Below are 26,594 nucleotides of genomic sequence, written 5' to 3'. Positions count from 1 at the left end.
GAAAATGGACCCTGAAATGGTCAGGGATGGAAACAATGTTAAAGGAAGCAGAGATGGAGCCTGTGACCACAATCGCAGCTTCTCTGTGACACCCAGCCCAGCCCGGACCCCAGAGAAGCCGCCAGCTTTCCTCTCGTGCCTTTTGTTCTACTCACTACAGCCAGGAGTGGGAGTCGCCAAGTCCACTTATCAAAGTGGCATCCACCACTTGACCAGCACCCACCTGGAAAAGGCAAAGGCACCGAGGTGCAAAGGTCAAAAATTCAGGCACTGATGTCCCTGTTTCCTTTTTTGCTTGTCTGTATGTTTTGGCCGCACCGCATGGCTTGCGGGATCTTAGTTCCCTGACCAGGGCTTGAATCTGAGCCCACGGCAGTGAGAGCGCCGAGTCCTAACCACCGGACCACCAGGGAGTTCCCGCTGGTGTCCCTGTTTCCACCTGCTGTTGACCGTGGCCCCCACTCTGGGCAACGCGGGCGCTGTGAGTGGTCAGGCCGGCCCTGGGCGGCCCCTTCCTCTCCCCGCGACGCCCTGTCCGCCAGTGCCCCATCTCCCCGAGGCGGTCACCCGCTGCCGGTCCCCAAGCACATCTATCCTAAGAGCAGACCCAGGGGTCAGGTTGCTTTGACCGAGGGGTCAAACCCTGAATGACAGTATCAAAGAGTAAATCAGGTGCCCAGGCGCTGACCCCTCTCCTTGTCTTGCAGGAAGAGGAGCAGGAGCTGGATGGCGTGGAGGGTCCACCCCTGGCAGGGCCTGAGGAAGAAGACGGTGAGTGGGACCCGCACATCACTGCCCACTGAGGCCAGCCTTATCGTGTCTGGCTGTGGAGGCTAGGCTGTGCCGTGGCCCTTTGGATTCCCCAGCTGAGGATTTGAGTGGCAGGATGAGGGGAGTGGATGGAGGGGGAGAGGATGGAGGAGAGGGGCTGAGAAGCCGTGCCTGGTGCAACCCAGAGGACACTGAGGCTGGAGCCCACTCATCTCTGACCCCCTGCCTTCCTGGCACCCATCTCCCTGACCACCTACTTTGCTCTTTTGTGGTTTTTTTTGGCTGCACTGTGTGGCATGCAGGATCTTAGTTCCCCGACCAGGGATCGAACCCGAATCAGCGCCCCCTGCAGTGGAAGCGCGGAGTCTTAACCACTGGACCACCAGGGAAGTCCCTGCTTTGCTCTTTTGGCCTTTGCTTTTCCATTTATACAATGTGAGTTGTCCCCAAATACAGGTGGCCCATCACTGACCTTCTGTCTCCTGCAGTGCCTCTTAACTCCTTTCTCGTCCCCGTCCCCGATTTGCACATTTCACATTTCTCTCCAAATACCTCGGACCTATTTTATGGAGACTAAAGCCACTTACAGGGCCGCCTCCCAGCGTTCTGCAGGTTAAAGTCCCCCAGAGAGGAAACGCCTGATTCCCAAGCAGCTCTAGCTGACTAGCCAGGCCTGCGTGGCCGTCAGGTTCCAGGCAGCTAGGGGAAGAGAAGGGGAGTGACCGGGAGCATTGAGCAATTTGGACTTGACCGGGTAGAAGGCAGTGTGTTTGCTCTGGCCACCCACGGGGACCAGCGCCCCAGATAGACAGGACCAGACACGGTGTGGGGCTTCTGCTGGTTCTGTCATGTTTTATTTCTTTAAAGAAAAAAAAAAAAGCAGCAGCTGAAGCAAAAATAGCAAAATGTCAACATCTGTCAAATCTATGTGGCAAGTACACGGAGGACTTATTACTTGCTGTACTTCTGTGTACGTTCGAAATATTTCGTGGTTTTTTGAAAAGGGAGTCTGTTGCTGTGATTTTAAGTCAACAGCTGGCAGGAGCCCTGGAAAGAGAAGGTTGCAGGAATGCAGTAACCAGGGCTGGTGTGGGCCAGGCAGGCAGGGCTGGGCTGGGGGGTGGGGGCTGGGGAAGCTTCCCCAGAGGCCCAGCAGGGATGGGCCTTCAGTTTCTATCAATAGAGCCTTAGAGGAAGAGGGAGGGGCAGGAGGATACAGGGGGGCGGGGGTTGGGTGGGGTGGACATCAGCCCCTTGCCAGGGGCTCTCCCTCTAGCAGTTGATTCTCCAGATCCTCTGCAGGAACCGTGGCCCTGGGGTCTGTCCCTGCCACGTTACTGGATCCCGTTCATGATGTGGGGACGCACAAGGCAAGCGCCAAGGCTGCTGGAGGCCCCTGCGCCAGGACAAGGGGAGGCTCAGCAGACCCCTCTTCTGAAACACTGTCAGACCCCCTAGACGTGCAGCCCCACACGCAGCCGCGTGCAGTGTCTCCGCGCCCTCCGTCCTTATCTCACTGCTGCTTCTGGACCTTGCCCATCCCCCAGCCGCCTCCTCCCAGCCCTGACAAGGCGGAGGCAGGAGAGATTTAGGGCCCCAGCTGTCAGAAGAAAACGTGAGAGGCCCCCAGCCCCTCTGCAGTGAGCCGCTCAGTGTCTGCTAAGGTGCCTTCCCTAAGCCGCTGGGTGGATTCAGAAGACTGCAAGAGGAAGTCCCCCCTCCCAGGGGGCTCTCACGTTGAACCCTCCTGATCTAGCAAAATTGGAGGCTGCTGTGTATCCCTCGTCACACCATATGTGATTAAGTGAAAGCCTTTTCAAGTGGTTTGTTCTCTCTGGCTCGAAGCAGCATAATCAGACCAGCCCCACAGATTGAAACCTTGAGTAGTACCCAGCTGGCAGCATTTTTTATGTTTTATTTTTCTAAAACATAGCAACACAATGACCTTGAAGTCGAAGTTAATCCGTCTTCTTTGTCCGTTGCCTCTCTCTGAGGTCCAGAAGCCAGCATGGTTGCGAGCTCACTCTGAGACCAGCTCCGTGTGATTCTGCCCCATGGCAGGTTCTTTCCTGACAACCAAAGACCCAGGCCCCTCAAACGGCGGCCCCAGATTACTCAGCATAGCTCCCAGATGCCCGGACACCGCAGTCCGAGCCCTGAGCCTTCAGAAGCTCCTGATGCTGCGGGCCCTTTGCTCATCAGCCTGAGCTGAGCTCAGCCTGGAGGGAAGAGAAGCTGATGGGAGCGGGGTCTCCGGGGCGGGGGGTCTGGGGGAGTCATCCTGTGTGCGCTGAGCCCCAGCCCCAGCTCACCAGGAGGAAGAACCAAGGCCTCCCCTGGCAGCCTGGCTTCTCACCCCGTGTCCTCCTTTCCCCTTGCTTCCTGCCCCCCCGCCTCACTGGCTTCCTTGCTTTGCTGGATCTGTCTTCCCAGACCTGCAGCATCACCTGTAAAGCCCTTCCTGACACCCCACCCCAGCGCGCAAACTTCCAAGCAGCCCCCTCCCTGCCTCTCTCTCCCCTCCTGCTGTCCTTTTCTGAAGAGCTCTCAGGACCTACTGCAAACTCTGTATTTTATTTTACTTGTTTATTTATTATATAAGATTTTTTAACGTGGACCTTTTTTAAGTCTTTTTTTGGCCGCGAGGCATGTGGGATCTTAGCTCCCCGACCAGGGATCAAACCTGCACCCCCTGCAGTGGAAGGCCAAGTCTTAACCGCTGGGCCGCCAGGGAAGTCCCAGACTCTGTATTTTCATTGCTCATCTTTGCTTGCTGTATGTTCTCTTCGCTGCTAAGTCCCCAGCACCGAGCAAAGTGCTCACTGAGTATTTGCTGAATGAATGAAGAGCGAGTTAATCCTGGTACAAACATGCTAACTGCTTCCTAAGGCAAGGGCTCAGCCCTGGCGGCCAGATTCTCCTGCAAAGTCAGGCTGGCTGTGGTGAGAGCAAACACCACCCCAGCTACAATGCCTGGGTTCTGAATTTGCATCCAGAACCTTCTTTGAGCCCAGAGAGAACTCGAATCTCAGAGGCTGCAGCCTTTTCCTCCCTGGAACCCACATCAGCCTGTCTGATCACTCGGGACAGCTGCCGGCTGGAGGAGTTCCGGGTGGCCCCAGGGCAGGATGCGGGGGTGTTTGAGATCCCTGACACTGGAGTGACATAGAACAGAAGTGAAAAAGAATACATCCGTGTGGGAGGGTGATTTGCTGGTCTTGCGTTTCCCATACTCAATTCTTTACACATTAACCGAAATTAGATAAGACAAGCACTGAGCCTCTACCCCCGAGGCTGACCGGAGGCCATCTACCCTCCACATGCTGGGCTGAAGGACCACATAGGGGCATTGCTTCCTAAGGGAACTCTCTCCACCTGGACACTCAGCCAGGGGAATGTTCTAGAGCTCTTTCCTCTTCTGCCCTTGCAGCCTTCGCCTGTACATGCTGCCTCCTCTGGCCTGGCTTCCCTCCATGTCACACGTCCCTGTTTTCCTCTGTCCACACCCCCTGGTGTGTCTTCTTCAGGCTTCTAGAGCTGCCCTTTCATTTGTTCCAAAGCAGCTACGGGGTCTGCTCTGGGACTGGCAAACCTGAGTACACCCGTTCAGCAATAAGTACTGGAGTTTTTTGGTTTGGTTTTTTCAGTTTTTTGGTTTTTGACCACGCCACGTGGCTTGCAGGATCTTAGTTCCCCGACCAGGGATTGAACCCCGCCCTCGGCAGTGAAAGCACGGAGTCCTAACCACTGGACCGCCAGGCAGTTCCCTAAGTGCTGGTTTTAATGACCGATTTGAACACCGTGTGAACAAGCCACATCATTCCCATGTCCCATTATGGGCTGGATGCGTTGTTTCAGATTTTTAATAACTGGTTGCGGGGAGGGGCATAGAGAGAAGGGGCCTGCCGACAGGACGCCCCTGGACGGCAGGGCGGACACCCCGAAGCCCGGGAGACCCGAGGACCTTGGCAGGAGGGTCGGGGGTCCCTGCAGCCTTCCGGACCTGGGACCCGAGGAGAGGCAGGGAACCCAGCGCCTTAGCACACTCTGCTTCCCGGAGATTAAGCGCCCTCCGACTGTGTAATTAGCACAGCAGTCATGGGGAAGGGGGGGTTCAGGATGAGGGGGAGAAAAGCCTTGCGGGCGGCTGCTTGGCCAGAGCCCTTGCTGGAGAGGGGCCCACAGGCAGCTCTGTGGACGGCTCAACCTCGTCTTGGAAGGGAACCGGCCTTTGGTGGATGGAACCGAATAGCATGGGCGGGGGTGGGGCGGCGATGCTCGCTTCACTCCGGCTGCCTCATCCCCGGTTCAAGTTCCCAAAAGAGTTCCTAAGCGGAAGGGGTGTGGGGGGAGGACCTGCCAGGCTCAGGAGAGGGTGAGCAGATGTTGTGGGCGTCCAGCCCTCTCTGAGGCTTAGGTGAGCTGGCCCGGGGTGGGCGTGGGGCCCATCTGCCCCTCTTTGAAGCGGGGGCACCCTCTCTGGCCCAGGTGGTTCTTTGGAAACGCCTCTTTGGAAGGGAAAGGGGCCTGAAGTTGCAGGCAGGCCCAGCACCCTAACTGGCTCTTACTGGGCGTCCTCTCTGCAGGGGGAGAGGCCTTCTTCAAATACAGCCCCGGGAAGCTGAGGGGAAACCAGTACAAGAAGATGATGACCAAGGAGGAACTGGAGGAGGAACAGAGGTAGGCCGCCCACCCTCTTGGGGGTCGCTCAGCTTTCTCCGGTACCGGTGCCGCCGTGAGCCCCCTTCGTTGTAGGCGGGAGAGGAGGAGGGCCTCCTGTAAGCTTTGCCAGCCCCCCACTCTTCCGTTTCCATTTTAGGGTTTTCTCCCCCCTGTCCTGGCAATATTCGGCCAGGCTCGATTTCCCCCGACAGTCCCCTTGGGGCCCTCGGGAGGAGCGTGTGACGGTGACGGGGGGGAGGGCGGCCGAGCCCCTTCTTGCACCCCGCCCCTCCCCCGCCAAAAGGGAAAAAGCAGATGCCTGGGAAGAGCCTGGAGCAGATCCGGCTGTTCACTTACACGGAGGGTTCATGACAAAACCAATCCATCACTGCAGGACAGAGCGTGATTCTTCCTGCTCATCCACTGGGCCACCAAGCCCCCCCAGCACCCCGCAAGCCCCCAGCCCAGGGCCAGCAGTCATTTTTCATCTGTTCTGCTCCACGGAGCTCTGGGCAGTTGCAGCCACGCAGCTCCTCATTTTTAGAACTGGGCTCTTCCCCCGCCAGCCCCCAGCCGGGCACCCGTGCACACCCCTGGGCTTCCCTCCTAAGGAGCAGCGGGGACAGGCCATGGGGGAGAACCAGTGGTCTGGGCCTGGGGTCCTCCGGTTTAAGCACAAAGCTAAATGGGGGCCTGTGTTTTCTGAGCCCAGCAACCCGGAGGGGCTGGGTGATCACCCCCTACTTCCTAGCTAGCGTAAGCTGGGTTCTAGGGTCAGGAGTGGAGGCTTTATTATTCCAGGATGTGGATCTCAGCTACCCTTTCATTACTGCCAAGCCACCCTGTATCCGTCGAGTCAGAAGGCACTGTGCCCACGAGAACCCCCTTTCCCCTCCCGCAGCTGTTGCCAGTCCTTCCACAGCTGGCCCGGAAGGCTCGTCACCGGGGGCGGAGGGGTGGCAAGGGGAGCCCAGCCTGGGGAAGCCCCCCGCTCCTCGGTGCCCAGCCGCTGCCTCTGGTGTGATCCGGTTTGCTGCCTTTATATTTCAGGATTGAGCTGACCTCTGACCTCACTTCCCTGTAGCAAGTTCCTTAGGTCCTGAGCCACAAATATTCTTGCAAATCCTTTTGGTAAGGAGACTGACTTCTAGATTAGTGGTGCCTCCCCTCATCCTGTCTGTTACTGTGTCCCCATCACGACTGACTGTGGTCCAAACCTCTCCTCCTCCGCTGCCTTCATAACCAGTAATTCATTTCTGTGCACCCGGGCCTGCTCATTCTTCTCCAGCGCAGGGCTCCTGGGTCAACAGGCTCCCTTCCCAGGGCTGCAGGGTTCTTGGAGGCCCAGTTCACGCAAGTCCCTCCTGGGCCTAATGGGCCAGCTGGTTGGAGGGCCAGCGCCCCCTTGTGAGGCTGGGGGGGGGGCACTGTCTTCCGCTGGACTGCATGGTGTCACCCCTGCAGCTTTCATCTTTCCCTGAGAAGGTAGAAGGTGCCCGGCAGAAACCCTGTGCCCCCAGGCTGTGGGTCAGGCAGGGCGTTACGATCAGAGCAAGGGCTGGCGGACCGCAGCCCTGTTCGTGTAACTCCAGCGTGACTGGAACAGAGCTGCGGCCGCTGTTTTTCTGTGGTCTGTGGCAGCTTTTGCACTGCAGTGGCTGAGCTGAGTAGTTGCAGAGGGACCACGTGGCCCACAGAGCTGGAAAGAGTCAGTATGTGGCCCTTTCCAGAAAACGTGTGCAGCCCCAGAGTTGAGGCTGGAGGGGGCTTGACGTGCCTGTGGTCCCGCGAAGGGCCCTGTGGACAGAGCCTGTGACCGGGACCCTGGCCTTATTCTGTGCGCTCTGCGGAGACGAGGGGCCATTAGAATAGGAGAGGCCAGTGAGCCGACTCAGTGGCAGGGCTCGGGCCGGGGTCAGACTGCCACTGTCCCTGAGTTCAGGGCTGGGACCTCGGGGAGGGAGAGGGAAGGTCCTTCCTCCATCGTGTTCAGACAGCAGGCTCTGCGTTGCCCAGGAGGGTCTTTCCCTACTGGATCTTTGGGGGTCTCTAGACAAGTGGTTCACACTGAGCTATTCTGCGGGGTCGAGACTGCCCAAGCGCTGCTCTTGGGGTGAGGGCTTCTCACCTCCTCGCCTGCAGGCTTGGTTATCACAATCGTGCTTGAGCTGAGAAGGAGGGACTGGTGGACTTCATGGTGAACATGGTCCTCCCAGGGTGGGGCTGGAGTTCATGTTCACTCTCTTCACTGCCCCTCCCAGCATGCTCCTGTGGCTGTCCGACACGTCTGCCTGTGAGGTCCGCTTGCTCCCTCCTGCCCCTGCACGTGGTCAGCCCACTCAGCACTGCATGGGGCCCCTGCCACCCAGCCCTCTCGCATGTTCCCCGCATGGTGATGCTTGGGGTTGCAGAGGCTGGCAAGTGTGGCTTTGAGTTTTCATCTACAGCACGATAGTTCCAGTGGGGACCAGGAAAGCTGACGGGTGTGAGACAGCTCTGGTCCCAGCTGAGTCTAGGAAACTGCCTTGGGATTGTCAGTATGAAAAATATTGTCAAACCACTAAAACCACAGGCCAGTGAAAAGTGTGTGCTCTTCTTTGCCTGTCAAATTCTTTTTGACCAAACTCTGCTTGTTTCTAATTCCCTTCCTGGCATTCAGGGTCCCCGTCAAGTTGCAAGCTGGTTAAAAACTCATGCTGCAAACCCCTGACTTTAAATTCTTTACCTCGGCCAGCACAGCAGTATCTAGACCCTAAATCTTTAGTAGTCACAAGACCCAGAGTTCCTCAGAAGCTGCAGTTCACAAGTTTTCAGGGCATGGCACTTGGTACGCAGGACCCAGAGAAAGAGACCCCAGATTCGTTCCTCCACGTGGTTAATAATTGGGCGTTCCCATCCCTGGGGCAGCTCACAGATGAGATTCCTTCTGCCCAAGGGGCAGAAAGTGTAAGGTTTGTAAATCCAGAGACATGCTGCTTAAGAAAGACCCTGCTTCCTCACCATCTGCCCACCTCCTGCTGGGTCTCCCCTGGGGCTGGAGCTCACAGGCTCCCTCAGCACTGCCTCTGCCGGGATGGGGGTGCCCCTGCGTTCCCCCCGCAGCTTTTCTGGGAGGTGCCATATCCAGCCTCAGTGTGGCTGGGACACTGGGCTTGCAGGTTATGACTGCTCCCCGCAGCAAGATGCCACCCCCTCACCCCCAGGGCCAGTGAAGCTGGCGAGCCTGGCTGACTTCTAGCTCGGCAGCAAAAAGAAAAGGCACCATCGGCTACTCCTTTCCTTGTACACCGTCCCTTCTTCCCATCTTCTGGTCCAGGGGAAAAGTGGAACCCAGGAGGTAGACTAGGTTGGCTCTGATAGTGAGGACCCAGGACCCCAGCACCCATTCCATTCTGAAGGTCCCCAGGACTGGCCTGACGTTTCTGGAAGTGGACACCACTCTAGTGGATGGTGTTTTGAAATGCATAACTGGCGAGGGTGAATGGATATTTTCCTGCTTTCTGCCCTCTGATGGGTCCACAAACCATCCACCAGTGTGAATTTCTAGGAACATGTGCTGCTCACCTCCACATGAGGGCGCCAGAGGGATAAAGTTGAATCCCACCGGTTTCCCTCAGTGCTCACCTGGCTAACTAAACCAGTGCTTCTGGCATTTCCCTTACAAAAGGTGGGCACACCATTTGTGTCATCTGGGGAGCACATTTCCTTGGAAGCCACTGTCCCCAGAAGGGACAAAACCTACCCAGCAGGGATAAGAAATAATCTATGGTGAGAGGACCGGCCCAGAGAGGACCAGCCCAGAGCGGCCACAAAGCTGAGGATCTGACCCTCGCAGTCTGACCTGCCTAACTAAGTGTCTGTGGAACCCTACCTGCCCACCGACCTATATGTGGACCCCGTGCCCAACAACACACCTGTGGTACCCTCCCTGCCCAACTACCTAATTGAGGACCCTCCGTGTTAAACTATGCACAAGTGGGCCCCGACCTGCCCACCTACCTACCTGAGGATGCTCCCTGTCTAACTACCCACGTGTGGGACCCGACTTGCTCAGCCACCTACATGTGGGACCCAAACTGCCCATACACCAACATGTGGTACCCTCCCTGCCCAGCTACCTACTGTGGGACCCTCCCTGCCTAACCACCCACATGTGAGACTCGAACTGCCCAAATACCTGTAAGTGGGACCCTCCCTGCCAACTACCTACAAGTGGGCTTCAACCTGCTCAACTACCTGCATGGGCACCTGAACTGCCCAAATACCTAAATGAGAAACCTGCCCTGCCCAAGTATTTACTCTGGGACCCTACCTGCCCGACTACCTGAAGTCTGACACTCCCTGCCTAACTACCTACAGTGGGACCCTACCTGTTAAACTACGTACAAGTGGGCCCTGAGCTGCCCAGCTATCTTACTGAGGATGCTCCCTGACCAGCTACCTGCAGGTGGGCCCTGACCTGCCTCACTCCTACATGCGGGACCCAACCTGTACAACTGCCTAAATGAGGGACCTGACCTGCTCAACTACCAACGTGTAGGACCCTCCCTGCCCAACTACCTACAATGCCACCCTACCTGCTAAACTACCTACAGGTGGGCCCTGACCTGCCCAACTATATAATTGAGGACCCTCCCTGCCTAATTACCCATGTGTGGGACTCGACCTGCTCAACCACCCACATGTGGGACCTGACCTGCCCCTGTAGGCCTCGCAGACTTGGAACGGGGTCTCAGGCTGGCTTTGGTTAGTGGGCTCTCCTGCAGCAGGTGAGGAGAGGCAAACTCCCCTGGGTCTGCATCCCAGCGTCTGGGCTGGCTTCTGCAATTCCAGACGTTCCCCTTCCTCACCCCGTTTCCCCCTTTCCTTTCCTGCAGTACTTGTAAGATGGCATGAGTGAAATAAATTATCTTTTCTCCTTATTTCTCTTTACAGAACCGAGGAATAATGAAGTTATCCTTAGCCTCCTCCTAAAGGCTTTTCCTTTTGGCATCTTAAAACTTGAGAGATAAAGCGGAACCCCCAGAGAGGAGCCAGCAGGCTCCTGGGGCGCGTTTTCCTGCATAAATCTGCCGGGACTAGGCCCCCATCCAGGACTTTCCTTGGCTGGGAGGATCCCGAATGCCCGTGGCGCTCCCCTGTAGAGGCGTTCCTCCCTGTCTGCCTGGATTGCTTTGTTAAACTGAAGGGTTTTCCTGGATTTTTATTTTCCTTGTCACTCAGCCTTCCTGTCCACACACGCTTTGCACCTGAGACATCACCAGGGTCAGCAATGCCATCATTTTAAAATCGGTATAGTTCCATTCCAGCCCTCCTGCTTTTCATCACCAAAGCCAAACCAGGAGAGACTCTGAGGTGTGATGGACAAATGAGGGAGAGAGCTGCCTGTGCTCGCTGGCTGGCCGGGCTGGTCGACTGCCCTCCTTCCCCTTGGGGCCCGCTCCCCTCTCTGTCTTCGGCTGGCTCGGCTGTGGGGGCGAGAGCCCGATGATTGATGAGTGGGCAGCAAAGAACCAGAACCAGCTGTTGACTTCCTCTTGCCCTTACCCTCCGTTGAGAGCAGGCTCGGATCCAGCCCGCTTGTTGCTAAGAGGCCTTTTCATTGATGTTCCTACCAGCTCAGCGGAATCTCCACCTTCGCTTTGGCAGAAGCAATGATGATAGTGTTCGCTTGAAACAGCTGTCTCGATTCTGCCTTTTCCTAGGTTTCATAGATGAGTTAGAACTTCTCCAGATAATCAGATCAGTCCCAGATTCATTTCTTGGAATTTTATATTTGACAATATTTATACTATACCAAACTAATCTGCAGTTTTTAGATGTGTTGGTTAAAACATTTTTTGAAAGCAGTTAAGTTTATAGAAAATTGTTTTTTTTTTCCTATTTAGTGGAAGGCCGGGAAATGTCCACTGTCAGCCTAGGGCATGGTACATTCCCAGGGACCTTCTCCTCTGGGTCTAATACCTTAGGTTCACGGGTTTAGGACAGAACAGGCAACAAAGCAACAGCCACACAGAGCCATGTAGCCCGCCCCACACAGCAGCAGCAACAGTGATTTCCTTGTCCAGGCCGGGGTCTGACTGAAAAATAGGTGACTCCTTCCAGGTTATTAAGTTTGTCTGGACACCTTCTGAACGTGGCTTGTAGGCACCAAGCCTCACATACTCCCGATGGCTTGGATCTGTGTATTCAGCCTTTGTTCGGTCCAATAAACTTTGAGTAGATGGTCTTGATTACTGTGTGTTTATTTCAGTTTTGCTTTGTTTTTAAAAAAATCATCTTTTTGAACCCATTAAAATTTGAGCTCTCTTTCAACTTGTGCCTGTTGTTACTCTCCAGCAGAGTGCGAAGTCCTAGGCCCACCCTCTTAAAAATATGCAAGCGCCATGGCCATTAAGAGACGCACAAGAGGATTTGTGTTCCTTTGGGGGGATGCCCACTCATACATCTGGATTGTGATTCCTTCCAAAGAGCTGAACACACAGCCTGTCAATTCACAGTACTCCTTTCTTCAGGCGGTAGGGTATCGCGTACTTCTCACAGGCACCTTCTCCTCCAGACAGGAAAGCAGATTGTAGAAATAACTTTCCCAGCGTGACTAAGACAGGCTTGGATTTGGGACTTCGGTATTTCAGCTTCTAGATGCTGCTGCAGTCAGAAAACCAACTGTTTCCTGTTTGGGAGATATGGGGTTACTGCAGAAGGAATATGTTAGGACAAGCGTAAGACCAGACATCGATCGGATCCCCCTCTAGGCAGGGTTGGGGTGCTGGTGGGGCAGTGCTGTGCCCTGCAGGGCCAGGGTGGCCAGAGGCTGTGCCGAAGCTCTGCCTCCTGGTGGGTCTTCAGGGACCAGAGCAGACCCTGCCGTTCGGTTTACATCCTCTGAAGGTGGCCCGTGCCGAGCCAGTAGGGCGGTGTGGAGGGGGGAACCGCAGAAGCCTGAAACCGAACGGGGAGCCCATGCCAGCACACAGCGCCCAGCCTCGCTGACGAGCACAGCACAGCAGAACAAACAAGAAGCAAACCGTGGCTGCAGAGTCTCACCCCACCCTTTCATGTTTGCACTCGTGGGCGGTGTCCCGTGCTGATCCGATGGCGTGGCCAGCCGCAGAGAGATAACATCACTCCCAGCATTCCCCGTGTGTGGTGAACATAAAGCCTATCTCCAGCCAGGCCTGTTCCCTGGTAAAAGGGCCAGGGCCCCCGCTGGCTATAAGGTGTCTTTGTGCAAACTGGAAAGAGGCGCCCCTTCCTCTGGGCAGCGAGACCCCACACCCACCCTTGCCCCTGGGCCAAGCACCCTGTGCACACATCTGTATGCTCCCATTTCCCAGCCAATTGTGTTTTCTTCTTCCTCCACTTCTGGCTCATCCCTCTAAACCAAGGCTGTTCCTAACATATCTCTTCATAGGCTCTCCAGCCGCCTAATGGAACACCTCTGCTTCCGCGTGGCCTCCCGGGGAGGTGTGCAGTCAACATCAAAAAGAGGCCCAGGAATGCCCCGGGTTTTTTTTGATTTGGTTTTTTTTTAGACCAAATCAGCTCCTGTGTTAAGAGTGGGTTTGTTTGGGTTTTTTTAAATTAATTAATTTATTTATTTTTGGCTGCGTTGGGTCTTCGTTGCTGCACGTGGGCTTTCTCTAGTTGCGGCGGGCGGGGGCTACTCTTCGTTGTGGTGCGCGGGCTTCTCATTGCGGTGGCTTCTCTTGTTGCAGAGCACGGGCTCTAGGCGCGCGGGCTTCAGTAGTCGTGGTGCCCGGGCTCTAGAGCGCAGGCTCAGTAGTTGCGGCGCACGGGCTTAGTTGCTCCGCAGCATGTGGGATCTTCCTGGACCAGGGCTCGAACCCGTGTCCCCTGCATTGGCAGGCGGATTCTTAACCACTGCGCCACCAGGGAAACCCAAGAGTGGGTTTTGTTTTAGTTTCATTTTCTTCTTATTCTGGAAAGCAAAGCAGTAATACAGGAGTGAGGAGTGTCCCGACTCCACGGGATGTGCACGGTCTCTCTCTCTCTCTCCCCTGGTTTGGGAGCATCTTTTTCCTCTTTATCCTTTCTTCTTGACAGAGTTCAGAAAGAACAGCTGGCTGCCATCTTCAAGCTCATGAAGGACAACAAGGAGACGTTTGGCGAGATGTCAGACGGCGATGTGCAGGAGCAGCTCCGGCTCTACGACATGTAGGGGCCTCCACCCGGCAAGACGCCGCGACGGCTGGGCCGTGACTCCACCCCGACCCGGGACCCAAGCCCGTGCCATTCTCAGACTTTTGTAGGCTTCATTTTATCTTATATACATAGATGTAGAGGTAGATCATATACAGAGTTGCTCAGTTCTTGCAATTTAGATATCATGTCACAGGAATCAGGACTGTTGTCTTCAGAGAAGAAAAATCCCTGACTTGTTTGGCTTCTGCCTGCTGGTGAGCTTCCAGCTGTCACATGGGCTCCCCTCCGAGGCTGTCATCTGATCCAAATTAGACCTTCCGTGCAGACCCTGAGCAGGCAGCGGCCCAGAAGGGCTGGCTCGAAGCCTCAGCATCCCCAGCACATGGTGTGGAAAGGATTCAGGGGTGCTGTGGGATGAGTATCAGGTCCCACTGCCCAAGCATCCAGTCTAATAACACTACACCTTCTTCTTCCTTAGAAGGATTTCTGGACACTTCCGTAACTGTATGGAAGCAAGCAGTAGGGGAGCATCCCTAAACAGCAAAAAGTCTGATTCAAAGACTCACCTTTGATCCTGGACCAAAGCAACAGTATCAGAGTTAAGACCCTCTAAGTTTCTCTTATTTAAGCGTGAGACTTACTTTATATATAATTAAGACTTCTATGAGTGCTTATCACACACCTAGACCTGTGCTAGACACTGTCAATGGAAATAAAATACACAACACAGTCCTACCTTTAGAGATTAAAGTTGTGTGGAGGGGAATTCCCTGGCGGTCCAGTGGCTAGGACTCGGCGCTTTCACTGCTGAGGGTGCGGGTTCAATCCCTGGTTGGGGAACTAAGAAGCTGCAAGCCGTGGCGCGGCCAAAAATAAATAAATACATAAAAATAAAGTCCTTTGGAGAAGCCAGGCATGTGTACAGGAAAAGAGAACCTCACAAGTCAGCATTCAATAAAATGCCAAAATGACCTCACAGAGAGAGTCTGGGCCACCTTAGCACATCAGTAAAGTTCAGTGAGTCAGTGAGTAAATGACGACGGAAATAACAGCGATTCTTCCGTTCTGCCCAGGTCCTGTATCTGATCGCCCCACTGGCAGAAAAATTCATAGCAAGCTGAATTTAGGAGGGTACGCTAAAGGGACAGCCTAAGAAAGTTCTTGAGAATATTTTTTATTTGCTGAAATAAAACTAAACACACGAAATTAAAAGAAGCAGTGGCCTTTTACGTACCACAATTTAATAATTATCACGGGATCACAGTGAACCTTCTTTCATCCTCTCTTGCTTGTTAGGGTTTTCCCAGGCCTCCCCCCCACATCACTGTAACTGCTTTTGCTTCTTTGCTGACAATCCAAAGCAGGAGGGTCTGATCTGTGTGTCTGTTGTTATATCCAAATGTCAGTTCTTTTTTTCTTGTTTTAAAAAATATTTTTATCTTTTTTGTTACTGCTTTTTAAAAATGTTATGATTTAAGTATCGTTTGTTCCGTCTCTCAGGTCCCAAGGACCCCCCCTGCATTGTTTTTTATCTCCCTGCCCCCTAAATGCATGTCAGCAGAACTTGCACTGCCCTGTAGCCACTTTACATCTCTTTCTTCACCTCCTTCTTCCAGTCCTTCTCTGATTATACCAAACAAACAGGAATGACTCGTGGGTAGTGAGTCAAAATTCTCATGGCTATGGGAAAAGTAAACTGAAGGAACTTTTCTATACTTGGTTCAGCTAAGATGTTCCAACTGCAAAGAACTGAAAACTCCAACTCAATTGTCTTAAACAAAAGGAGAATTAGGGCACAGGAGGAGTCCAAAGGCAGAATGCCTGTAGGTCCATTAGGGTCAGGGCCCAAGCTGTATTTCTCTTAGCTTGGTCTTCCTTGCACTGTGGGCTTTTGTCACTGACCAGCTCTCCTCATGGTTGCAAGATGGCTGCAGGAGTTCAGATATCACATCCAGGAGCAGGAAAAGGGCCATCTCTTCTTTGTGTCCTAGGAGTGAGGGAACCAATTCAGGTGCACCCTCCCCTTTTGGGTCCCAATTGGCCAGAATGTCATGTGTTCGTGCCTTCACCAATCACTAGCAAGGAGATGGGACCACCATGGTTGGCTGAGATGCCTGGGGCTGGGGCCAGCATCCCCTGAACACTTAGCCATCCAGAGGAGGGGGCCACTGGACCTCACTGGGGCTCTGTGAGAAAGGGGTGGGAGGCATGGGTACTGGGTAGACAGGACCTGTCACCTGGTGGGGACTTGAAAGCCAGTGACTGGAGTGCCCAGAATATGTGACACTCTTCCTGGGTGGTGGTTCTGTTGCCCAGGTTCCGGGCCTCTGATGCTTTGTGGAAGCACTGCTGGCTTGCTACAGCTGTTGGGCGGCTCTAATGCCATTTCCAGATAAGCTCCATCTTCTGTTTATATGATTTCTGTCACTTCATCTGCTTCACTGGCACACCAGTGGCCAGAAGAGTCCTCTTAAAACAAAACCCATTTCCAACTGACACCCATATGTCCCACCAGATCTCAGTATTGCTACTAGTCAGGAAAATCAAAGCACCTTCGAAAAAATGTACCTGCAGACTCAGAACTTGTTCGTAAAAGTTCCCGGGAGTCAATGCGAGAACTTAACAGATGACCATAAGATAACAGCCTACCCTGCAAGCTGAAAGCAAGAGGAAACATTTGTTTGTTCACAAGTGTCGGGAGGAAGAAAAATCGATACCATCAGGGCCACTGCATCGTCCTTAACAGAGAACCTTGTCAAATTTTGGATTTTTGTCAATTTGATAGGTCAAAAATGTTAGCTCAGTGAAACTTTAATTTGCATTTTTCTTATTATGTAAAAGTTTGCACAACCATTCAAATGTTTAGGGGCTCCTTGCATTTTTTTCCCCCTGTAAACTGCCCGTTCCCGTCTCTTCCTGTTTTCTATTGACTACCAAACATTTAATCTCAGGTTTAATTCACCGAACAGCACCCATTTCCGATTATCTGGCCATAATTTGGGGTACAGCACCCGTCATCCTCAAGCCCTGACCCTGAATTGAGAAGGGAATCTAGATAATTCCAGGGAAAGCTCACCAAATTCAGGAGCCTTAGTGGAAGTCAAAACACCAACGAAAGTAGACCTCCGTCTGCAGCACGATTTCAACCAAGTATTAATTGCCTTCTTTATATACTCTGAAGAACCACGCACCCGCAGATTGGACCAATCATTCTCCACGGCCAATATCCTTAGCGGCGCCTCAGTGGTTCAAGCATCTGCCAATCTACTGCGAAGGCGGAGCTCTTGATTGCCATTGGGTACCGCATTCTCCCATCGCTCCCCGCCTCCACCCGAGCCCGCTTCCTCTGAGGTGGGAATTCCGGATGTCCGGTCGCGTCCAGAAAGGTTTCCTCAGTGATTGACAAGCGCCTTTGTCCAATAAGGAGTGCAGGCTGGCTCATCCCGCCCACACGAGGCCTTGCCTAGATCCTCCTCGGCGGAGGCAGCCAGGGGCTGGTTAGGGGCGGGGCTCTCCGCCGGGTGCGAGCCCCCCAGGGCTTCCTTGGAGCCCAGTCTGGGCTCAAGTCAAAAGATCCCTCCTCGAACGGAGTTCTCTGCCGCGTCGGGGTGCGGCCTGGCGAGCTGTCTTGACTGGGGCCGCCTCTTACTTCCCTACGGAGGCCAGGTTCCCACAGCTTAGCAAACAGCAAAGCCTGAGCCGCGCACCGAGCTAGACCCAAGATATGAAGACGAATTCGAGCCGGTCCCTGCACCCCAGGAGCCCACCACCACCACCACCACTACCTTCCCCCCAGCACTCCCCAAGCCCGCCCTAGACTCCCAGACCACTGTCCCACCTCCGAATCCAACACACCCCCAAATCCCCCTGTTATTCACGTTCCCATTATCCCTGCGCCCAAGGCAAAATCCAGCAGATCCTTCTCAGGCAATGCACGCACCCATATATTCTCACCAATGTGTCTTTGGTATTGGGCTGACCTTCAAGAAGGTGCAAGGAGAAATGAGTCACACTTTCCCACACCTTTGCTCGCCCTTTCACGTTATGCCCGAGGCGCTTAAGCTGAGGTTTGCCAAAGCAGCTGCTGAATAAGTGTGAAGATCAAGTTGGACTCACCACCTGGCCTGAATGATCAAATTGTTTCCATTCCGACACCCAAATCCGGCCCACTGGAAGCTCCAAAGCTTTAGAGGGTTCCCACCAACATCGAGTCTTTGGGCCTGATGGTGGTCTGGGTCCTCTACAAATGAAAAAGAGAGCCATGCCCCAGAGTAGGTTGGGTCATCACGGGTTACTGAACTGTTAAGTAACCATCCATCTGCAATCAGGGTTTTTTTGGTAAATTTCATTTCTCTCATCTCTTTATGTACCTTAATTACTTTTTGTTGAGCGCTCCAACAGGGGACAGGTTATATTGACAGGTTGTCAGTTATTCAGCCTCTTCAAAGGTTGATCATATTCACCTCAGAACTGTGTTAGGCGGTGTCTTTGGTTCCCTTGTAATCAGCTTCAATGATACTGCAAGTTGAGTTTCAGGAGAGGAGACAGCTGGCAAGGGGAATGAAATTAAGAAAATTGTTCCAGGAAGAAAAGGTTCAATGAAGGAAATGGGAGCAACGGGACAAAACACATAGGATTCAAATTTGAATATTGAGTGGTGTGAATTGGCACATTTACCCTTTCAGACATTTACTGAGTCTGTCTTCAAGCAAAAACGCTATGCTGGATGATGTAATGCAAAATGCCTCGGTGAGAGGCAAGGTGAGAGGAAGGTTCACTAACTTTTTGGAGCACATGCTAAATGCAGAGAACAGTGTGCCTTGCCAACGCTCTCTCATGAATCTTCACAACAACTCTGTGAAGGACATAACGTTCTCCTTCTACAGAAGAAGAAAACAAGATTCAAAAAATACTGATGATCCAATTTAAAAAAAATGAGCAAAGGATCTTAATAGACTTTTCTGCAAAGAAGACATACAAATGGCCAATAAGCACATGAAAGGATGTTCAACAGGCAAATGAAATGTAAATCAAAACCACATGGAGACACCACTTCAGGATCACTAGAATGGCCATAATAAAAAAGACAATAACAAGTGTTGGTGAGAATGTGGGAAAATTGGAATAGTCACACACTCTTGATGGGAACGTAAAATGGTGCAGCTGCTTTGGAAAACAATGGCAGTTCCTCCGAATATTAAACAAAGAATTGCCATGTGACTCGACAATTCTACTTCTAGGTATATACCTGAGTGAAATGAAAACATACACCCATGCTCAACACAAAAAAGAAATGGTAACTATGTGACGTGATGGAGGTGGAAATCATTTTGCAATATACGTGTATTAAATTAATCCATTGTACACCTTAAACTTACACAATGTTATATGTCAATTATAGCTCAATAAAACTGAAGAAAAACAAAAAACTTATGTCCACAGAAAAACTTACAAATAAATGTTCATGGCAACATTATTCGTAAGAGCTAAAAGGTGGAAACAACCCAAACATCCATCAACTGATGAATGGACAAATAAAATGTGGTAAATCAATATAATGGAATATTATTGAGCAATAAAAAGGAATGAAGTAGTTATATGCTACCACATGGATGAATGCTGAAACTATTACATTAAGTGAAAAAAGCCAGATACAGGACTTCCCTGGCGATCCAGTGGTTAAGCCTCCGAGCTCCCAATGCAGGGGGCACAGGTTCGATCCCTGATAGGGGAAGATCCCGCATGCCTCATGGTGCGGCCAAAAAAAAAAAAAAAAAGCCAGATACAAAAGGCCACATATTGTATCATTCCGTTTATATGAAATTTATAGACACCGAAAGTAGATTAGTGGTTGCCTAGGGCTGGGGGTTGGGTGGCAGGGAAGAGGATTGACTGCTAATGGGTACAGGGTATTTAGGGGAAGGGATGAAAGCATTCAAAATTGATCATGATGGACTTCCCTGGCGGTCCAGTGGTTAAGACTCTGTGCTTCCAATGCAGGGGGCGCAGGTTCAATCCCTGGTTGGGGAACTAAGATCCCACATGCCGCGAGGTGTGGCCAAAAAACCCCGAAAAACAGAAAAAAACCTGATCATGATGATGTTTGCATAACTCTGTGAATATACTAAAAACCATTGAATCGACTGCTTTAAATAGATGAATGGTATGGTATATGAATTATACCTCAACAAACCTGAAATATATATAGTTCTTGATTCTGATATATACAGTTTTTGCTTTTGTTTGTGTCTGGTGGCATTCCAGTCCAAATGGCAACATGCGTACATATTGTGGATGCCTCATTAATATTTTGATTTTTTTTTTTTTAATCTGTAACCATGAGAGGAAAAAAAGACATGCCTTGGTTGTGTAACAACACAACAAATGTTTACTGTGAGCTTGTGCCTGGCTCTGTGACGAGAACTTGATGTTCTGTGTGATATATAGTCCTTATGAGAAAAGTGGTGTGTGGCAGTTTGGGCCCCCGGGAAACCAACTCCGAAGTGGAGATCTGCACAGAAGAGGCTCGTCAGGGAGTGCTCCTGGGACCAGCACCCGTGGGAGGAAGGGAAGGGGCAGGACTGGGTCGAGGGAGAAGTTGGATCCGACACAGTCTCAACAGAGACTGAAGCAGACCCTGGGGGGAGTTGTGAAGATGGGATGGCCCTTCAGAGCCTATGGGGTGTGAGGACCAGGCCTTAGTACAACCTTGCCCGTCAGCCAGTGGATGCTGGCTGCTCCCCGGGGAAGATGCTGGCTCTTCTCGCCAGTGAGGCACCTCCCCCCCATAGGGGCTGACAGTGGGGGGAACAGCCTTCATTCCTGATGGGGAATCTGGGTGGCACGTCAAAGCATCCATCATGATTATTATCTGAATGTTACAGATAAGAGAATTGAAGCCTAGAGAGGCTAAGTAACTAGCCCAATGTGGCAGGTGAGTATGTCGCAGGAGGCATTCAAATCTGAGATTTGGAGGAGGCTGGCTGCGGAGCTGAGGGCTTTTAGCTAAACTGCCTCTGCCCTGAGGAGCTCTGAGAGGCTAGGATGGAGAAGAGAACCGCAGCCGTGTACTGCAGAGGACTGCTCCCTCCAGAGGTGCTGCACAGCCAGGAGTGGTGGGTTCCTGGAGCAAGGGCCCCTCTGGGGCCACCAGCAGGGTGGCTTGTTAGAAAACTGCAGGATTCTCCACCCCACGCTCCTCTGACCAGCCCCAAAGCGCCAAGCTCCCCTCCCCAAGAAGACATGCTATAGACCCACCTTCTGCTTCTGACTCCTCCCTCCCACCCACCTGGCAACCCCCCCCCCCCCCCCGCCCATAATGCAAACAGAGACCACATTAAAAATGAACAGGGAGGGCTTCCCTGGTGGCGCAGTGGTTGAGAATCTGCCTGCCAATGCAGGGGACACGGGTTCAAGCCCTGGTCCGGGAAGATCCCACATGCCGCGGAGCGGCTAGGCCCGTGAGCCACAATTACTGAGCCTGCGCGTCTGGAGCCTGTGCTCTGCAACGGGAGAGGCCGCGACAGTGAGAGGCCCGCGCACCGCGATGAAGAGTGGCCCCCACTCGCCGCAACTGGAGAAAGCCCTCGCACAGAAACGAAGACTCAACACAGCCAAAAATAAATAAATAAATAAATTAATTAATTAAAAAAAAAAAATGAACAGGGAGTCTCATATCAGGGAGATGAGCTGGCAACCGAGTAAACGGGACGCTAGAATGAGACGCCCCTCGCCTCGTTTTCTATAAATAATGTAGATATCAGACACCAAAGATGGGGTCAAGCAAAGGAGATCATCTCTGCGAACGCTGGAATTATTGTTTTTCACTTACACGCGGTATCAGTCAGAGCTCCTCCTAGTAATAGAAACCAATTCCAGCGGATTCAAGAGGAAGAGGAATATATTAGAAAGAAATTGGAGCTTAGATCACCAGGAGGTCTGGAGAACCAGAACCGGTCCCTCGAGGACAGCGATGCTTCTGGCACCCAAACCTTGCAGCTGGTTTCACCGACCCTCTTGGCCAAGGACCCTCTGTTGGCTCCTGCCAGCTGCCCCAGGAACTCTGTTGAGTTCAGACACCTCCTCAAGCACCTTCCACAGTCTCTTCTCTTTGGACTCAGCCCTTAGGGCAATCTGGGAGTGCAGGTCAGCTCTCAACCAGGGGGATGCAGGCGTCTTCGATAAATGCCCCAGGCTGCCATCCTTGGGGCCCTCCTGCATGGTCCGCAGCAGACGTGAGCCTGGTTGCTCACAGAGGAACCAGCTCAACAACGCTCCCTTCACTGGCTTTTCCTCCTTCCCTATCTCAGCATCTCACACTCGACTCCTTCACTCCTGCTTCCTGGGGACACTTCCCAAATAAACTCCCTGCACTCAAGTCCCGACTCAGGCTCTGCTCTCTGGGGAGCACAAGCTGAGACACACACACGTACTAAAAGTACCAAAAAAGGCCTGGTTACAACCACATTCATGATAGATAGGGAAGAAGGGAGAAGAATGGAATTAGGAAGGGGGACAAAGAGGATTTTAACTTAAATCACTATAAAGTTTGTTTGTCTGTTTCTATAAAATACATATATCACTGAAGCAAAAATGAAAACATAAGGACATTTTTAAACGTTGGGTATTACCACCTCCCACCCCTTAAGGAGGGCTATTATCCAAAAAACCCCCCATAGAAAAACAGAAAAGAGGGACTTCCCTGGTGTTCCAGTGGTTAAGAATCCGCCTTCCAATGCAGGGGACGTAGGTTCGATCCTTGGACAGGGAATTAAGATCCCACATGCCACAGGGCAACTAAGCCCGTGTGCTGCAACTACTGAGCCTGTGTGCTGCAACTAGAGAGAAGCCCGAGTGCTGCAATGAAGGGCCTGTGCACCACAATGAAAGATCCTGCACTAAGACCTGATGCAGCCAAAAATAAATAAATAAATATTTAAAAAAGAAAGATAAACAGAAAAGAACAAGTGTTGGTGAGAATTGGAGAAATTGGAACCCTTGTGCATTCCCTGTGCAGCCTCTGTGGAAAATAGTATGGCAGTTCCAAAAAAATTAAACATAGAATTACCATGTGAGGGGAGTTCCCTGGTGGCCTAATGGTTAGGATTCTGGGCTTTCACTGCCGTGGCCCGGGGTTCATTCCCTGGTCGGAGAACTGAGATCCCACAAGCCATGTGGTATGGTCAAAAAAAAAAAAAAGTTACCATATGATCCAGCAATTCCACCTCTGGGTATATACCCCCAAAAATTGAAAGCAGAGACTCGAACAGATATTAGAACAAGAATGTTCAGAGCAGGATTAGTCACAATAGCCAAAAGGTGGGAACAACCCTAACACCATCTACAGATGAATGGATAAACAAAACATGGCATATTCATACAATGGGATATTATTCAGCTTTCAAAAGGAAGGAAATTTTCAGACATGCTACTACATGGATGAAACTTGAGGACATTATGCTAAGTGAAATAAGCCAGACACAAAAGGATAAGATTGTATGATTCCACTTATATGAGGTCCCTAGAGCAGTCAACTTCATAGATACAGGAAGTAGAATGGTGGTTGCCAGGGGCTGGGGGAGGGGAGAAGGGGGAGTTAGTGTTTCAAAGGCACAGAGTTTCAGTTTGGGAAGATGCAAAAATTCTGGAGATGGATGGAGAGGACGGTTCCACAACAATGTGAAGATACTTAATGTCACTTAACTTGGTTAACACACTCATTCGTAACACATATTAATATGCTTAAATACTTCTACATAATAATATGCCTAAAATGGTCAATTTTTATGTTATGCATATTCTACCACAATAAAAAAATTACACACAAAAAAATTCTGGGCCAGATGTATCTGGATGTTTTATTCCCTATTTTAAACTGCAAGGAAATCTCTCTTAATAAAAGAAGAGAACATAGAAATTTGAAAAAAATTCATAGAAGCAAATGGCTAATAAATACGTAAAAAGATGCTCAACCTCAGGGTCTCCAGACAAAGGTAAGTGAAAGCAACAACCTTTTGCTTCTTTTAAGCCATCAGAGTGGCAAAATAAAGGTTGATCATGTCACATTTTGCAAAGGTATAAACAAAATAATATTCTTACATTCTACTGGTGGAAATATGAATTGGTCAGGCAATTTGGTATAATTTTTTTAAAATTTATTTTATTTAAGTATAGTTGATTTACAATGTTGCGTTAGTTTCAGGTGTACAGCAAAGTGATTAAGATATATATATATATACTTTTTCATATTGTTTTCCATTATGGTTTATTACAGGATATTGAATATAGTTCCCTGTGCTATACAGTAGGACCTTGTTGTTTATCCACTGACTACCTTTGTTTTTAATATAATTTATTTAATTGTAGGTCTGTATGATTTATTGTGTTTTTTTACTTTGGTATAATTTATGAAAATTTAAACAAGATACACTATAAGGCAGTAATCCCACTTCCTGCTATCTATCCTAGAGAGAGATTGAGGAGCACATGGGTATAAGCCCAGGAAGGTTCGTGACAGCAACTGTGTGGTCACAGAACATTAGAAACAGGGACTTCCCTGGTGGCACAGTGGTTAAGAATCCGCCTGCCAATGCAGGGGACACAGGTTCGAGCCCTGGTCCGGGAAGATCCCACATGCCGCGGAGCAACTAAGCCCGTGCGCCACAACTACTGAGCCTGTGCTCTAGAGCCCGCGAGCCACAACTACTGAGCCCACGTGCCACGACTACTGAAGCCCACGTGCCTAGAGCCCTTGCTCCGCAACAAGAGAAGCCACTGCAATGAGAAGCCCACTAATCACAACGAAGAGTACCCCCTGCTCGCTGCAACCAGAGAAAGCCCGCGCGCAGCAATGAAGACCCAACGCAGCCAAAAATAAATAAATAAATAAATTTATAAGAAAAGAAACAGCCTGGGAGTGTGGGATGTTATGAGGTAAAATTTCTTTTGTTTTTTTGCCCACACCATGCAACTTGCGGGATCTTAGTTCCCCAACCAGGGATCCAACCCGGGCCCCCGGCAGTGGAAGCACGGAGTCCTACCCACTGGACCGCCAGGGAATTCCCTGTTATGAAGAAATTAAAAGGAAAGAAGCCATGTTACGTACCTGCAAGGATAGATCCCTAAGACACATCCTTAAGAAAGACAAGCAATTGCAGAACAATTATTTTAATTATTAGGGACTCATTTTATGTAGCAAATTTAATTTGCAGGCATACAAATTATTATAAATGATTTGGTGATTACTGTGGGATTTTTGGCTGTCAACTGGTTCTGTGTGTGGTTCTAATTTGGGTTCAGTGGAAGACTGAGCCCACGGTTATAAAGGGTCTGAACCATGTGTATGGTAATCTAAATACAACCCAACTGCAGGTGAATGGACAGAGGAATAGTAAGACTTGGCACTTCCCAAATTTTTCATTTAGGGTTTTTAATTTTTTCTTTATTTATTGTTTTATGTGAACAAGTTATAGCACTTGGTAATAGATTTCTAGGATTTGATTTAAAGGCTTTTTTTTTTAAGGCTCTTTATGGAAAATTTCAAACATACGCAAATGTAGAGGAAATCATGTCATAAAACCCTCAGTATAAACAAGGTCCTACTTGTTTAGCACAGGGAACTATATTCAATATCCTGTAATAAACCATGATGGGAAAGAATATGAAGAAAATGTATATATGTATAACTGAATCACTTTGCTGTACACCAGAAACTAACACAACATTGTAAATCAACTATACTTCAATAAAATAAATTACAAAAACAAAAAACCCTCCGTATTTATCACTCAGTTTCAACAATTACCCACGTTTTGCCAATCTTATTTCACTTCCTCCCCTCACCCCTGGCCAGTCTTTTTCAGCCAAACCCAGACATCATGTCATTTTACCCATAAGTAGGTCAATATGCATCTTTAAAAAGAGCATTTGAAAAAAAAATAATCATGTGGCACTGTCCCCTTAATAAAATTAATAATTCCTCAATATCATCTAATCTCTGATTGTCTGAAGTAGCTGGTTTTTTCAGATCAGAATCCAAACAAGAGCTACACACCACATGTGATTGTGCCTCAAAGTCTCTTTTATTACATAATAGTCTTCCCTCCATTTTTTAAAAAATGACATTGATTTGATAGAGAAACCAGGTCATTCATATGTCTTATAAAATCTTCCACTTTCTGGATTTGGCAGGTGGGGTCCTCATGGTATAGTTTTCCCTAGTCCTTTGTACGCTGTGTTTCCTGTGAACTGGGGGTTAGCTCCAAAGGCTTGATCATATTCATTTGCATTGGTTTTGGCCAGAACTCTTCACAGGTGGTGCCACGTTTATTTTTATTATTATTATTTTATAATTTTATTTATTTATTTTTGGCTGCGTTGGGTCTTCGTTGCTGCATGCGGGCTTTCTCTAGTTGCGGCGAGCAGGGGCTACTCTTTGTTGCAGTGCACGGGCTTCTCATTGCAGTGGCTTCTCTTGTTGCGGAGCATGGGCTCTAGGCACTCGGGCCTCAGTAGTTGTGGCACATGGCCTCAGTAGTTGTGGCTCGCGGGCTCTAGCGCGCAGGCTCAGTAGTTGTGGCGCCCGGGCTTAGTTGCTCCGCGGCATGTGGGATCTTCCCGGACCGGGGATGGAACCCATGTCCCCTGCATTGGCAGGCAGGTGGATTCTTAACCACTGCACCACCAGGGAAGTCCCAGTGCCACGTTTAGTGGTGCCAGGATTGGCCAGAGGAGTCATGTGGTGTCAGCCTGATCCCTCCAGGATCCCACCTCATGGTTTTAGCATTCATTGATGAGCATTGCCTTAGGGTTTGCTAAGATGGTGGTTTTCTAATTCTATTATTCCTCCTGCACTTATTACTGGAATTCTGTAAAGAACTTTCCTTTACCAGTTCTATGATTTCACTAAAATAGTTTGAATAGGAAAGAAAATTTTTTACATCGACTCCTGTGAGCCTTTTTTCCCTTTGGTAATTTTTTAAATTTTGAAATAATGT

The 26,594-nt window shown here is 50.6% G+C and overlaps 1 protein-coding gene and 1 long non-coding RNA gene across 12 annotated transcripts in view; one reads left to right on the top strand and one right to left on the bottom strand.

Moving 5' to 3' along the window:
- MXRA7 (matrix remodeling associated 7) overlaps window positions 1-14,703 on the top strand; it is a 30,346-nt gene extending 15,643 nt beyond the window's left edge. Inside the window, exons 2-4 of the mRNA XM_036837041.1 lie at window positions 708-771; window positions 5,358-5,451; window positions 13,501-14,703. Of these exons, the coding sequence (XP_036692936.1) occupies window positions 708-771; window positions 5,358-5,451; window positions 13,501-13,615 (273 nt within the window). The 3' untranslated portion in view covers window positions 13,616-14,703. The remainder of the gene's footprint in view (window positions 1-707; window positions 772-5,357; window positions 5,452-13,500) is intronic.
- Window positions 1-26,594, bottom strand: part of LOC118886805 — a 112,806-nt gene that overhangs the window by 3,362 nt on the left and 82,850 nt on the right. The window contains exons 5-8 of one of the 11 annotated variants that reach the window (XR_005017800.1): window positions 17,970-18,147; window positions 17,716-17,839; window positions 16,152-17,310; window positions 14,806-15,586 (exon numbers count right to left, since the gene is read on the bottom strand). This is a non-coding gene — a long non-coding RNA (uncharacterized LOC118886805). The other 10 variants (XR_005017802.1, XR_005017799.1, XR_005017797.1 and 7 more) reach the window with 10 other exon arrangements.

This window comes from Balaenoptera musculus, chromosome 20 (genome assembly GCF_009873245.2).
Source record: "Balaenoptera musculus isolate JJ_BM4_2016_0621 chromosome 20, mBalMus1.pri.v3, whole genome shotgun sequence".
NCBI classification, from domain to species: Eukaryota; Metazoa; Chordata; class Mammalia; order Artiodactyla; family Balaenopteridae; genus Balaenoptera; species Balaenoptera musculus.
Note: the sequence above shows the minus strand (reverse complement) of the source record. Positions and strands in the feature narration are given on the sequence as shown.